A 13780-nucleotide genomic window follows, 5' to 3' on the forward strand; every position below is an offset into this window, starting at 1 on the left:
ATGTATTCTTTAAAGAAGAATTAACTAGTGTTTAATTAATTAGGGTCATAATCTTATAATTTCATTTCATTTAAACAAATCTATACAAAATCTTAGCTAAAAAACCGCCATATTTAGTCTAAAATAGCTATCAGATTCGTTTTATTCGTTTTCCAACACTAAAACAGCGAATTTTCTGGCGTGCGGCTGATTTTTATAAACAATTGCAATTTTCTCAAAATATTAACTAAATAAACCTTAAACAATGAATGCGCCACCAACCTTCGAATCGTTCCTGCTGTACGAAGGCGAGAAGAAGTGAGTAAACCAATATTATTCCCCAAAATAGACACCTGTAACCCAATTTCCTTCTCGTCTTGGCGCGGTGGCAGAATCATCAAAGAATTGGACACAAAAGTAACAAATGCGGCTATATTTACGATAAACAAAGAGGATCACACTCTGGGCAACATGATCCGCAAGTAAGTCGGTTAATTAATAACCATATTTAAGGAAATAACTCTCTTTTGCCCTTGCAGCCAACTGTTGAAGGATCCCAATGTTTTGTTTGCCGGCTACAAGGTTCCCCATCCCCTGGAGCACAAGTTCGTTATCCGGATTCAGACCACGGCGGACTACTCGCCTCAGGAGGCATTCATGAACGCCATTACCGATCTGCTGGCCGAATTATCACTTTTTGAAGAGCGTTTTAAAGTAAGATAAAAGAATTAAGCATTGTTAAATATCCTGGTTAATCGCAAAAGCGGATCCTTTAGCTTCAAGAGGGGTCTGTTATGCTTTCTTGTAAAGACCTGCGCACAAAAGTACTACATACAGTCGGAAAGCGATGCCTTGCTCCATTAAAAAACCCTGTCTAATTCAAACATTTTCCCTATTTTTTCCAGGACGCCATCAAGGAAAAGAAGGAGGGCGGCGATTAATCCCACATTTCCATTGTACCATCTACGTCTCATGTAAAAAACCCGAATAAAGCGTCTTCTTTCACTTAATAAATTTTATTTTTACACTTTTTTTTTACAATAATTTACGAAACAAAGGCATTAATATCGAATTAAATAAATAAAAAACAATTTGAAATGGACTATTAGCCACGCATGTGTACAGAACGCAAAATCACAATTTAAAATAATAGAATGTTTTTCGTAATAGAGCGAATGAAGTTTAAGCGCCTGAGGTAAAAGTTCTGATCAACAAATATCAATTATTTTTAAAAAATTGTGCTAAAACTAATAGGTCTCATCGTCGGCACATTCGCTGGTATCGTGGCCAAAGACTGAAAAGGGAAAGAGTGATTAGTTAAAGAAAAGTTTTGTAACTTTACAACTTACCCTCGCAGGACTCGCAGTATTTTCTGGGCGCAGGCAGCTTGCGTTCCTTCTTCTCGTTGTTGTTGGCCTCGGCGGTGGGTGGTGGGGAGTAATCCCGATCCTCGCCAGCCTGGATGGGACAGTCCTCCGTCTCGTGCTTATCAAACTCGTCGCAGATGTCGCAGAAAAGTCGAGGAGCAGGCTTACGCTTGGTCAACACATCAAAGGCATGGGGTCTGAAATAATCAATTAAACATTTCAATAAAATAAACTAAATTTCCAAATATAAAAAAGGAACTCACTTGGTGAAATCCATTGGCAAGGTCTCCAGAGTCTGGACTTTGGCCTTAAGGGCATCATTCTTCTGTTGCATGTCTGCAATGATTGAGTTGAGGAAGTTGATCTTCGCCAGACTGGTCTCACTGTCTAGTGGCTAAAACAAAATAAGAAATAATTTAAAAAATATATAAAAATCATCAAGCATCCCCCCGTAGTACCTCCACTGCATCGCCCTTTCCTAATTGGCTGCTGCCCGCTCCATTCATCTGCGTCTTCAGGGTTAGAATCTCCATAGACTTCTCCAACTGCAGCGATTCCAGTTGACGCCTCAGCTCCTTGGTTTCCAGATTGGCAGTCTTTTGGGCTTCGTTGGCCTGGTGGAGAGCCGCCTCGAGCTCCACCACTCTATTTTGAAGCTGTTCCAGCAGCTTGGACTTGGTGGAGGCCGTATCATCCATTTCATCAATGACTTTCTGGTACTCCGCCAGCTGGTTATCAAACTCATTGCCCTTTTCCAAGAGAGTTTGCTTTTGCTTCAGCGATTTCTGGAGCTCCTCGTTGGCCTGCTTCAGTTGCTCCACCTGCTCCAATAGCTTGGCTGTTTCCTCTTGAAGACTCCTCTCCTTAAGCTGCGCCTGTTCCAACTTATCCTGCAGTTCGTTGTGGCTGCCCGTTTGAGTTTTCAATTGGGAATTGGTTTCTGCTAGATTTTCCTCCAGGTTCTTCAGCGTCTCCTCCTTTCTGGTCAACATTTCCTGGAGTTCGCCATTGGCCTGCTGCAACTGAGTTAGATGCTCGGCGGCTGCCAGGGACTTGCCTTGCAGGTTTCCCTCGCTTTCCAAAGCTTTCTTAAGCTGATCCTGCAGCTCCTTGTTGGCGGCCTGCTGGGCTTCCACTTGCTGCCTGGCTGCTTCCAGTTTCTCCTCGAAATCCTTCACCAGTCCCTCGACTTTCACCAGGGAATCGTTGACTTCGCTATTGGCCTTCTGTACTTGCTGCAGTTGCTCCGATAATTTGGCAGCTTCCTCCTGCAAGGCCTTTTCCCGCTTCTGTGCGTCTTCCAGTTTTTCTTGGGTTTCCTTCGATGAGGAGCTTTGTGTTTCCAAGTGAGTATTGCTTTCCTTTAGTCTCTGCTCTAAATTCTGTACAAGCTCATCCTTTTGCTTCAGTAACTCGACATGTTGGACTTTGGTTATCTGAAGTTGTTGCAGTTCCTGGCTCAATTTGGCACCCTCTTCTTGTAAAGTCTTCTCTTTCTGTTGAGCTTCTTGTAGTTTCTCTTGGATTTCCTTGGAGGAGCTTGTCGTGCCCTCCAACTCAGAGCTGGCATCTCTTAGCTTACCCTCCAAAACCAGGACGAGTTCATCTTTTTGTTTCAGTGACTCCTGAAGTTCTCCCAGGGATTGTTGGAGTTCCTTGAGTTGCTCTTTCGAGTTCAAGGATTCCTGCTGCAAACTCTGCTCACTTTGGGTGACTTGCTCTAAGCTTTTCTCCAGTTCCTGGCACTTTTTCTGCCCCTCATCCAGCTTGGCATGGGTATCCTTGAGCTCATCCTTCATGCCAGTGAGTTTCTCAATCAAACGCTCGGCATTCATGTCGGCCTCCATTTCGAAAAGCTCGAATATGTGATTGGTTTCGCTTTTCTCCGCTTGAAGGACCTCCAGGACTGTGGAGAGCTCCGCATTCGTGGCTGATATGTTGGCATTGGCCACCTGAATGGCTTCCACGAGCGTTTTTAGGTCTGCTATCTTCTGAGCATCTTCGGCAGCCATTTTCTCTTTGTGCTGGATCTCGGCGTTGGTGATCTCCAGCCGCTCTTGTAGATCCTTGATTGTCTCTTGGGTGCCACTGTTAAGCTCTTGATTTTCCGCCTTTGCTTTGGTGACCTGATCCTGAAGTGTTTTGATGGTTTCCTGCAGTGACGATTCTTTTCTTTCGGCCTCTGCCTTAAGTTTAGTTTGGGAATCTTCACTGTACTGGAGTTGCTGACGAAGATCCTGGAGTTCCTTCTCCTTCTGCAGCATCTCCTGGCTCCAGACATCGGCCTTGCTGTTCAGCTCTTTCTTGCCGGTGGCCAATTCCTCAGAGAACTTGGAAAGCTTGGTGTGCAGGTCGCTGGCTGAGGATCGCTCTGCCAGGAGCTCAGCATGCAGTTTCTCAGTTATCTCTTTGATCTGGTCCTCCAGATGCGAGGCTTCCGCTCGGGATTCGGCGTATTCCTGAAGGAAAAGTATATATTTAGAATTTTTTTAAATTAAATAAAGGTTTTACTCTACCTTGTTGACCTTTTCAAGCGCAGCATTGGCCGCCTCAAGTTGCTTAGTCCTGGACTCCACATCGGTTTGGCTCGAGCTAAGAGCTGACTTGGTCTGATCCACCTCGGCTTTAAGTTGGCTAAGCTGCTCTTGCAAATTGGACAACTTTTGAGTTTCCTGTTCAATTGTCACATTCGCTGTCTCCAGCTTCTTGGCCTTGGTTTCCGCATCCGCTTGACTGGCTTTCAAGTCCGATTGAGTCTTCTCTGCCTGGGACTTCAGCTGACTAATCTCCTCCTGCAGTTTGGCCAAGTTCTTGGCGCCTTCCTCGCCAGAAGCAGCTGCCTGTTGCTGGAATTGCTCCAACTGCATTTGTGTGGTTTTGAGAAGTCCTTCGGTTTCAGCTGACTTGGCTTCGAGTTTCTGGAATTCCTGCTCTTTGGTTTTAAGGGTCGCCTCCTGATCCATTTTCTGTTCCTCGAGGTCAGCTACCAGTTTGGCCTGAACTTGACTATTCTCCTCCAGTTGCTGCTGCAGTTTTTTCAGAGTTTCTTTGGCTTCAACCAAATTTAGATCCTTCTGGGCATTAAGCTCCTTGTTTGCATCAAGTTGACTCTTTGTTTCTGTCTGTTCCTTCTGGCAGACTTCAAGTTCGGTTTGCTTGGTTACCAAAAGCTGATCTACTGTTTCTTTTTCTAATTTAATTTGGCTAATTTCCTGTTCTGCCTTTTCCCTGACTAGTTTCTCTTGATCCCCAAGTTGCTTAGCTTCAGTCAATAGCTTTTCTAGTTGATCTCTTTCCTCCTGCTTCTTGGCAGCCTCCTCCTTGAGTTGCAACAGTTCCTTTTGGGTTTGCTCAAGAATAGTGGACTTTTCGTCACTTCCAGCCGTTTGTTGTCGAAGCATTTCATCCAGAGCAGAACTGTCGGCCTTTTGTACGTTTAACTGCGTGGTTAGCTCATCAAGTTGTTGGTTTAGCTCCTTAATTTGCTCATCCCGCATCCGGACTTCGGTCTGAAGTATTTCACATTCGTCGGTTTTGTTGACCCTCTCGCTTTCCAGGGAATCGGAGGCGGCCTTCAGGCTCAGCAATTCGGCGTTGATCTTTTCCAGCTCCTCGGTTTTGGCTGCTAGTTTTTGGGAGAAGTCTGCCTGGGCCTCCTCGGCCTGCTTTTCGTTCTCCTCCTTGAGCAGCGCCAATTCCCTGCGCAGATTCTCGATTCCAACCTCGGAGAGGGAGAACTTCTCCAGCGACTCATCCTTGGACACCAGTTCAGCCTGCAGCGTGGCATTCTGTTCCTGCAGGTACTTTACGTTCTCCCTTAGCCGTTGTTCTTCCTCCAGCTGCTCAGCTATTCGGGCTTCAGTCTCCTTCTGTTGAACGCTCAATTTGTCCTGCAGCTGAGCAATCTCCTCCTTGAGGGCACTGTCATCCGGTAGCGGAACAGGTGGCGGAAGACTTTGAAGACTGGGTGTGGCTGTGGGGAATAATATATGGCTGAAAATACTTTTCTGAAAATTCAACTAGATTTATTTCTTTACCAGACTCTAGTTGGGTGACCTTTGATTCCAGATCGTGTATCTTTTCCTTGTACACCTGGGATTGCGCCTATTTTAAACGGGGATTGCATAATTAGTAACAAGCCTGATTAAATTATATTTGTATTATTTTAAACATTGACTTGATTCTGAGAGAACAGCTTAAGTTTTGTGTTAAGAGGCTTGAATAATGCAATAAACTAATTAGAGGTAAATTTATTCAAGTACAAAAATGCTATTAATGAAGCTTTAATTTTACTTTCAACTTATATAAATTCTGAGATTTTAACAATTAAAAATTGAATCTAAACGATATGGTTTTTATACCCTTGCAGGGTATTATAATTTCAGTCAGAAGTTTGCAACGCAGTGAAGGAGACGTTTCCGACCCCATAAACCATATATATTCTTGATCAGCATTAACATGCGAATCTTTCCAGACATCTCCGGAAGAAATCGATTTTTTGGCCATTTTTGCGAAATTTGATAAGGGGTTAAAATTTTTAAAATTTAAAATTTAAAATTTAAAAATTAAAATTTTTGATTTTGACAAAAAATTAAATTTTAAAAATTTTTAAATGAAGTATGCAGATTAATTAACTGTAGAAAATCTTGCACAGAACAGTTTTCCGATTTAAAATTAATGCTCTTTTGGCCGAGTTATGATATTTTTAATTTAAAAAAAATTAAGAAGTTTTTATATTAAAAAATCCGATTTTATAATACAAAATAATAGTTTTCTAAGTCAAGGAATCATTTCCGACCCCATAAACCATATATATTCTTGATCAGCATTAACATGCGAATCTTTCTAGACATGTCCGGAAGAAATCGATTTTTTTGCCATTTTTGCAAAATTTGATAAGGGGTTACATCATTAAAATTAGCAAAAATGGCCAAAAATTTTGATTTCTTAAAATTTTAAATTTGGTATGCAGTTTTTTTAAATTAATAAAAACTAACACAAAACTGCTTTCCGAATCGAAATTAATGCATTTTTGGCTTAGTTATGATATATTTTAATTTATACCTGCAAGGGTATACAAACTTTGGCTGGCCAAAGTTAGCTTTCTTTCTTGTTAATAATATTTAATTAACTAAGTATTTGTAAGATATTTGCTAACAGGTGTCAGTTCAAACGCTGAGCTTTAACTTTTGGCTTCGAGAAACTAATAATTTTATAGCATACTTTCAGTTCTAACAAACTAATCTTTTTTCTAAACCAATGATTTGTTTTACCCTTGCAAGGAGTATAATAATTTTAGTCATACGTTTTAATAGATTTCTGAAATATTTTTGATCAGCACATAGTACATTAATTTCGATATAGCCATGCTCAAATTATCCTTTTTTGGGAAAACTAATTTGAATAGTACGAATTCTATTATATCTATTGAAATTAATATACAACTAGGAACCTACAGTGTTGGATATAGTATACAGATTTCTTTAGAAAATTTTTTTTATTAAATATTTTAAAACCAGAAAGAAAACTATCAGTGGAGAACCAAGGATTTTATACCCTCGCAGTTTGCATTTTGGATTATTGGATCAAATCAAAAATATATTAAAAGGATTCTAATCTTGATTTCATTTTGTTAAGATTTCTATTTTTTTCTAGTGGACATGGCTAGATCGACTCGGCTGTTGATGCTTTTTAAGATATAAAATTATGAATTACATCATCAGAAATGACTTTTTCACAATGTTACAAAACTCCTGATTAAAATTATAATAATCTGTGAAAGTATTTCTATCTATTTCAAAATTAAGTTTTTAGATTTAGATTGTGGGGCCAACAAACCGAATTATTGGATGTGCTATCCGAATTTAATAAATATCCTATTTCTTCAATATGGGCACACAAATTCATTAATACACCTTCGGAAGAACTGCAATCCAAAGTGAACTTGACGCCTTGCCTTTTCTATCAATTGAAAGATTAGGGGATTAATTATTATGGCTTAGAAAGATGATATGCTACAAGCATAAATCAACAAATTACATTTCTATAGCCAAAAGCCAAATATATAAGCTAATTTCCCCAATGAGTCTCTATTTAATAAGCAGAGCTACTTATCTATTTACTTCTCTACAGATCAAGTCAATGTCTAAACTGGCTACTACGACGATTACTACTTCTTACATTCATTTCATCGCCACAAAATTGCAACTCCTCCGATTTCTTGCGCTCATCGCCCAATTCCGACTGCAGTTCGACAATCCTGGCCTTAAGCTGAGGATCGAACAATCAGAGAAAGATGTAAAAGATTAGCAATCAGTTTGAAACCAATAAATAAAACAACATTTGGAGGGGGTAAAAAGTATTTTGCATATTGTTAATGTATTTTTCTTCATATAGTAAGTATATCGTATATTTCGTATCAACTAAACCAACAGCAGGAAAAAATTCGCTTTCGTACAAAATAATCAAAAATTGTTAGACAACTTTTCCATTTTCCTTATTTTTGTTTCTTTCAAAATCGTTTCTTTTTTTTTTTAGCCAAATATAAACCGTTTTTAAGGAGCTTTATTCGTTTTGGTTTTGGGTTGGCTTTCGTTATTATTATTGTTTTTTTGTTTACTTTTTCTTTTGTTTATTTTAAAAGATCTCGTAGATATTTCTTATTTGGTTGTATCAGCTTAAAACGCTGTGCAGACTTCAACATTGTCTTCAGTTGTCCCTTTCTCGATGCGAAGAAGGTTAAATCAATTCAAAAATCATCCAATCGAATAGTTTGAGCACTCATCCATCCCATCTGTTCCAGATGTTGGGTTCTACTTGACCCCCAGCGGCGTGAGGACACTGTGCAGGATGCAGTGCCGCTCGTGCTTGCCCGACCAGCCGCGGAACTCGCGTCTCAGATCGGATAGCCTTATGCTGTGCCTCGCGATCAGGCGCCTCCAGCGATCCGCTTCGATCAGTATTTGCTATAAGAATCGTAAAGAATAGTTTTGTGCAAACAGGATTTCTTTTCTATGAGCCAGGCGGCCGGCATAATTTTTCAAATTGGTTGTCAAGTTCTTTGTTTTTTGGTTTTGCGTTAAAAAGGATAGAGATGGATCAGTGGATGAAAGAGATATATATAGGAATGGTTGGGAGGAGGAGGCATTGGGGTGATAATTTTGTTGCTAATTTAACACTCAAACTCAAAGTGCGTTCGACAAATAGAAAAGTCTAACACGTATCCGCAAATAATTACAAACACAAACAATTTATTCAGAAACGAAACCAAACAGAAAGCACAAAACTGAGTCATCTTCTAGAATAGCCCCAAATAAAAATGGAAAAGCAGTTGCAGAGAAAATCAGGTAAGTGTTTAGTGCCTATTGAATATATATATTATATTTCTGAAAGCCCAAAGTGCAAAATAACATTGTTTATTTATAGTTTAGATTTCTGTAATTTCTATGTTGTGTTTATGATAATTGAACAGTACAAAATTGTGTCTGAATAGAGATGAGATATATATTTTTAAGGGATATTAAACTTCAAGTTAATCATGCTAAAATTATTAAATTACTTGTGCCAGCACAAAATGGAAAATTAAAATAGGACAAGAAATGTATGCAACTTGATTTAAAATCAATTTTTTCTTTGTATACATTTCAGAATTATGGCATCCAATAATAGCAGTAATAACCTTAACCCATTGTTAGCCGAATTTTGACCGAGTTAAATGCTGTTGAACCCCCCGAAAACCTTTCATGCCTAGTTAAACTTATGAAATTTGTACTCTTCTCAGCGTTCAAAGTTAATTTGATGAATCATTTGCGGGGAAATGACTGACAATTTGGGGATGACTTGTTTGCTTTGCTGTGGTTAACGAAGGAAATAATAAAATAAATAAAAAAAGTGGCAAAAATTAAGTGAGTTTGGAGTTAAATTAACAACACAATAACACCAGGTCTCGAAAGGTGACTCAAAAATGTGTTACACATATTTAAAATAAGAGTAAACAGTATTACCAATAGTACTTTTGTGGTAAAGGTTTTAAAGTACAATTGGTAATATTTTTAAGAGTTTACTACTATTTTTTTTTTTTAATTTATCTGAGCCACTTTTCAAAACCTACAAAATCAAACACAAGAAAATGAGCCAAATTATAAGACATAACGGTGAACAAATAAAGAAAAGTTAAGCACAAATGAAGAATTTGGTTGCTGCGCGGGGAAGTTGAAGGTGTTGCGTGTTTGCAGCCAGCAAAAGTGCAATGCAAAAACATATAATAAAACAAAACACAATTAATCGAAACCGAAACTGCACAAATGACTGAGCAAACATTGACTGTGGCCCTCAGCCAACTGGAAAGAGTTTCTTTTTATCGCAAAACCAAACTTTCTTCGGCTTGGCCTGCTGCTGCTGCTGTTGTAGTTGCAATATCTGCTGCTGTTGCTGTTGCAAAGGCTGCCTGGCCGTTGCTGTTGGATTTGCTGATACAGTTGCTGGTTTCGTACGGGTGGTGATGCAGCTGCTCAGGGTTGTGGGCACCCAGAGGTGCTGCTGCTTGACCCTCACCGAACCCTTCTTGCCACCAGTAGGCTGTCGATAGGGTCGCGATCTGTCCGCATAGGGCAGCGGTGCGTACATGGTATCGGTGAAGATAATTACCTCGTTGATGTTCTTCTGCAGCTGCAGCGCCTGGTTCTGTGCATCCTCGCGGTCCAAGTCCCGCTCCACCATCAACTGCTCCACATGTTGTTGCTTCTCGCGCAGCAGATCCTACAAAATCGACCGAGATCGAGCACAGAGAGCACAAAGCAAGCGTTTATGAAATGCCTGGACACACGATTAAGACAGTACAATACAGTGTACAGGAGGATAGTTCGGATACATATATAGAAGATACATTTATAGAGATGTGTAGATAGGTGTATGTACAAAGACAGGGTGCGGCAGGGTGTGGCATAAAGGACACTCATTACACTCATATAGTATATACCGTTGACAGCGAACAAACATGCAAATAAAAATAATAGCAATAATAACAATAACGAAAAACATTGAACGATCAACATTTAAACAGCCAAAAAGCGTGCAGGAAATATTGAAATATATATTTATTATTGTACATTGTGAAATAAAGAGAAAAATAAAATACCAACTCAAACACATGGCATTAAATGCATAAAGAGTTCGTAGGCATACATTTATTATTAATTTACATATTCTGTTTTTGGTGGGGTTGTTGTTTTTCGTGTGTGTGTGTGGGTTAGTGTCTTATGTTAGTTGTACGCTTACAAGCTACGGATTAATCCACAAAATTACTGGAAGAATTCCCAAGCCATTAACGTTGAAAGTTTAAAGATACAAAATTAGGTCTATTAATTGTATATTATATATTATTTTTCCTTAAATAAAAAATTTAGAAACTTCAAACTAGGTTGGCTTTTGCCTTCGCATCGACGCTTAGGATTCCCAACGGGGTCTAGCTTAAATTGAAGGTAAATTACCAAGAAATTTAGCAATAATAAGCAAGTGGTCTGGTACAAATACTAAATTTAGAAACTTTATACATATTTAAATTTTAAAATTTTAAAAACCTTAATTTTAAACCCTTTTAACCATATTTTCTTAATTTTAAAAAATATATAAACGAAAACTTTTTAACAAATTTCTTAAATACTTTCACCAATTAACCATATTTTACAATTTTATAGAACATTTCCCTGGACTTTCAACGTTAATAGATGGGATGCTAACAGCAAATTTAGCTCTGATTATTCATAGAGCTCTTTTAACCAAAAAAGGGGAAAACCAACAGCGAATACCATACATTTTTTGTTCTTGTATTTTTTTCTTTAGCATACCTGCATGGAAAATTGGCTTTTCGGCGTCGTTATTATGGGCTTAACTGGCGTGATCGACTTGCGCTGCTAGGAACGGAACGAAGGTGTGGGATTGCGATTAGAATTGTAACACGTTAGTATCCAGGGGGCGGGAGGTATCAAAATATAAATTAGCAAATAAGTTAATGGGTCAGATAATAAAATTTAACAAATAACAAAACCAACTGCAAACGGTATTTGTGTGTGTTGGGGGGTAGCTGTAGGGGACTGAGAGCTGGGCCTCAAGGGTGCCCAAGGGGTCACCGCTTATACCTGAGCATTCATGCGCATGCGCGACGTATTTGTGGTGGCAATGCTGTTCATGGTGCCGATCGAGGTGAGCGACTCCCGTGATCCGGTCCTAGACAGACGCGTCTTCTTTGACGACGGCGACAAAGTGACCTTTGCTATGGGCACAAACACCCCGTATTTGGGCTTGCACTCGAAGTATCTGCAAATGTTTCGGCATACCATGAATGTGTTACTTAATGAGACAGAGTTCCTTTGAGTCTATACCTTATACCATCCACGGCTCCATCGTTTTTGCCGCTTGCCTCATCCAATTCCACGCCGCACCAGTTGCCAGGAGCAAACTGTGTCTCGCCCAGGTAACGCAAGATGCCAGGACGACTGCCAAAGCCAGAGGAGACAATCACACGGTCGCCAACGGTAAGGCCATTTTCTAAAAGAGATGTGAATTACTACATTTTTAGGTTCTCTTCTCCTAGGCTGTAGACTTACTGCCGCCTATTCCGGGACTACGAAGCATGGAGCTGCGAATACTCGCTGTTGGGGAGACTGTGCGCGATCTGTCTGGCGAGTTCTTGGCCAAAGGCGATGTGGGAGTGTGGGCTCCGGACATGGGATATGTGGTAAGACGCGTGAGCCGCGAGAAAATGCCGCGTTTTGGCTCGCACTGGAAGTATCTTTTGCCTGAAACACACCCATCGTTTTTGCCTAAAAAAAAGAAAGAATTTGTAGAGGTTTTAAGGATCTAATAGACATTCACAACTTACCATTGGGTTCATCCAGGACAATGCCTGCCCAGTCGCCGGGTGCAAAATGTGTCTCTCCAATATAAGCAATCTGTCCGGACCGAAGGCCTCCGACCCATACCCGCTGGCCAATGATGAACTGCTCGGTGTTCGCTGTCAGCACAGTGCTGTTGTGATCTGTGTTCAGTGGGAAATAAACATCCAGTTGGGGGGTCCCATTAGTACCGGCCGTTAAGTCATCAATCAAGATACAATAGACAATGCTAAAATTGGCTGAACTGCGTTTTCATTTATCTCCAATACGGTTCATTTTTCATGTGTTCCAGTTGGAATATGATGTCATTGGCAATTTGCATATCGCGTGCTCAATGGAAAGCCATTGAGAACGATCCCCGTCCCCCGCATATAATGAATATCTCTAAACGGATTTAAGCTCTGTGTAAACTTGACATTTACAGTCTGTTCAATATTCCACTTTTACAACCAAGAACTCTCAGATTTCGCATTTTTAAAAGCGGATTTATCTTTTTCTTATGCGATTTGGATGGAAAACCATTAAGTGGAAAATTACAGGAAACAAGCGCATTATAAAAAGCTAAATAAAATTGCATGCAGCTCAATGAAGTCATAGCAACATTTTGCCAAGTTTGGCTGTCGTGTCAGTTAATTTCATTTTGTTGTTGACTGCATCCACCCACAGCCATTAGATATGGCAAGTTGTTCATTATTTTCCTATTTTCTGTTTGTTGTTCAAATTGATAGGCGCTGAAAATTGCATTTTAGTGGAGCTTTTCCTCTTCCAGATTGCAATTAAAATATAAAAATGTTACTTTTTTAATCTTTGAATGCAGTTTTAATGCTTTTTTATCAAAACAATTTTGTATTGCATCATCGAGTTTTATTTTTAAATTATTTAAAGTAAATAACAAGTTTTTATAATAGTTTTTGAATATTCATAAAACATCATTGCTTTGGGTTATTTGCATATTTATTTTTAGTCGGGAAAAACATTTATTTTAATTTGTTTTTAGCCCATTAATCAATGTAAACTATTTTTAAAAAAATAATATGAACAACAGTAAAAGCTTAATAATTAATTTAGCAATTTCAAAGTAAGCCAGATAAATCCATTCACTAAAAATAATGTAAATCATTCCCTTACCTTGATCTAATATTTCCTAATTAATTATAATGGATTAAGTTTCCCCATCCAATTTATTTTCCATTAAAACCGTAACGATTTTGCCCCAAATTCATTAATCCATAGACTTGGCCAATTTAATTTGGGATAAAAAAAAAACTTATAAAGTAATAAAATCAGCATAGTTAACCCTAGAGAGGCCTTGACTTCCCAGGTTGAGTCAGCAAAAATAGATATTGTCACAGCAATCGCTGCGTCTCATTAGAGACGCAATTACACCCACAGTGAGAGGTAAATTTGAACACGTTTCCAGTGGCTCATTAAGCTTTGTTAACTTGACAATACTTTGGGCTACCGAAGATGCAGAGATATGCCTTCTGCAGTCTCCTTAACATGGAGAGATATTTGACAGTTTTGGCCATAAATTAGTGCTGT

At 39.2% G+C, this 13780-nt stretch overlaps 2 protein-coding genes across 21 annotated transcripts in view; one reads left to right on the forward strand and one right to left on the reverse strand.

The window, feature by feature from the left end:
- Positions 1-159: 159 nt before the first annotated feature.
- Polr2J (DNA-directed RNA polymerase II subunit RPB11) lies at positions 160-993 on the forward strand. The gene is made up of 4 exons (XM_017170154.2): positions 160-297; positions 372-461; positions 519-693; positions 885-993. The coding sequence occupies exons 1-4, from the start codon at positions 245-247 to the stop codon at positions 918-920; spliced, it is 354 nt and encodes a 117-aa protein (XP_017025643.1). The 5' UTR covers positions 160-244; the 3' UTR covers positions 921-993.
- A 68-nt stretch (positions 994-1061) lies between these two features.
- Positions 1062-13780, reverse strand: part of CLIP-190 (Cytoplasmic linker protein 190) — a 29942-nt gene continuing 17223 nt past the window's right edge. For 4 of the 20 annotated variants that reach the window (XM_070289009.1, XM_070289012.1, XM_070289014.1 and 1 more), the window contains 14 exons: positions 12226-12381; positions 11951-12166; positions 11726-11891; positions 11483-11660; positions 11192-11257; positions 9993-10103; positions 7527-7616; positions 7185-7307; positions 5384-5450; positions 3863-5319; positions 1805-3805; positions 1610-1740; positions 1329-1543; positions 1064-1273 (listed from right to left, as the gene is read on the reverse strand). In XM_070289009.1, coding sequence (XP_070145110.1) covers positions 1227-1273; positions 1329-1543; positions 1610-1740; positions 1805-3805; positions 3863-5319; positions 5384-5450; positions 7185-7307; positions 7527-7616; positions 9993-10103; positions 11192-11257; positions 11483-11660; positions 11726-11891; positions 11951-12166; positions 12226-12381 — 5024 coding nt within the window. In that variant the 3' untranslated portion in view covers positions 1064-1226. Of the gene's footprint in view, positions 1274-1328; positions 1544-1609; positions 1741-1804; positions 3806-3862; positions 5320-5383; positions 5451-7184; positions 7308-7526; positions 7617-7705; positions 8312-9992; positions 10104-11191; positions 11258-11482; positions 11661-11725; positions 11892-11950; positions 12167-12225; positions 12382-13780 lie in introns of those variants that run through there. The other 16 variants (XM_070289019.1, XM_070289017.1, XM_070289013.1 and 13 more) reach the window with 14 other exon arrangements.

The sequence above is a fragment of the Drosophila kikkawai genome, chromosome 2L, assembly GCF_030179895.1.
Source record: "Drosophila kikkawai strain 14028-0561.14 chromosome 2L, DkikHiC1v2, whole genome shotgun sequence".
NCBI classification, from domain to species: domain Eukaryota; kingdom Metazoa; phylum Arthropoda; class Insecta; order Diptera; family Drosophilidae; genus Drosophila; species Drosophila kikkawai.

Coding starts and splice junctions, on each gene's coding strand:
- Polr2J (XM_017170154.2), top strand. CDS start 245: ATGAATGCGCCACCAACCTTCGAATCGTTCCTGCTGTACGAAGGCGAG. Junction 462..518: donor CTGGGCAACATGATCCGCAA/GTAAGTCGGTTA, acceptor TTGCCCTTGCAG/CCAACTGTTGAAGGATCCCA. Junction 694..884: donor TTTTTGAAGAGCGTTTTAAA/GTAAGATAAAAG, acceptor TATTTTTTCCAG/GACGCCATCAAGGAAAAGAA.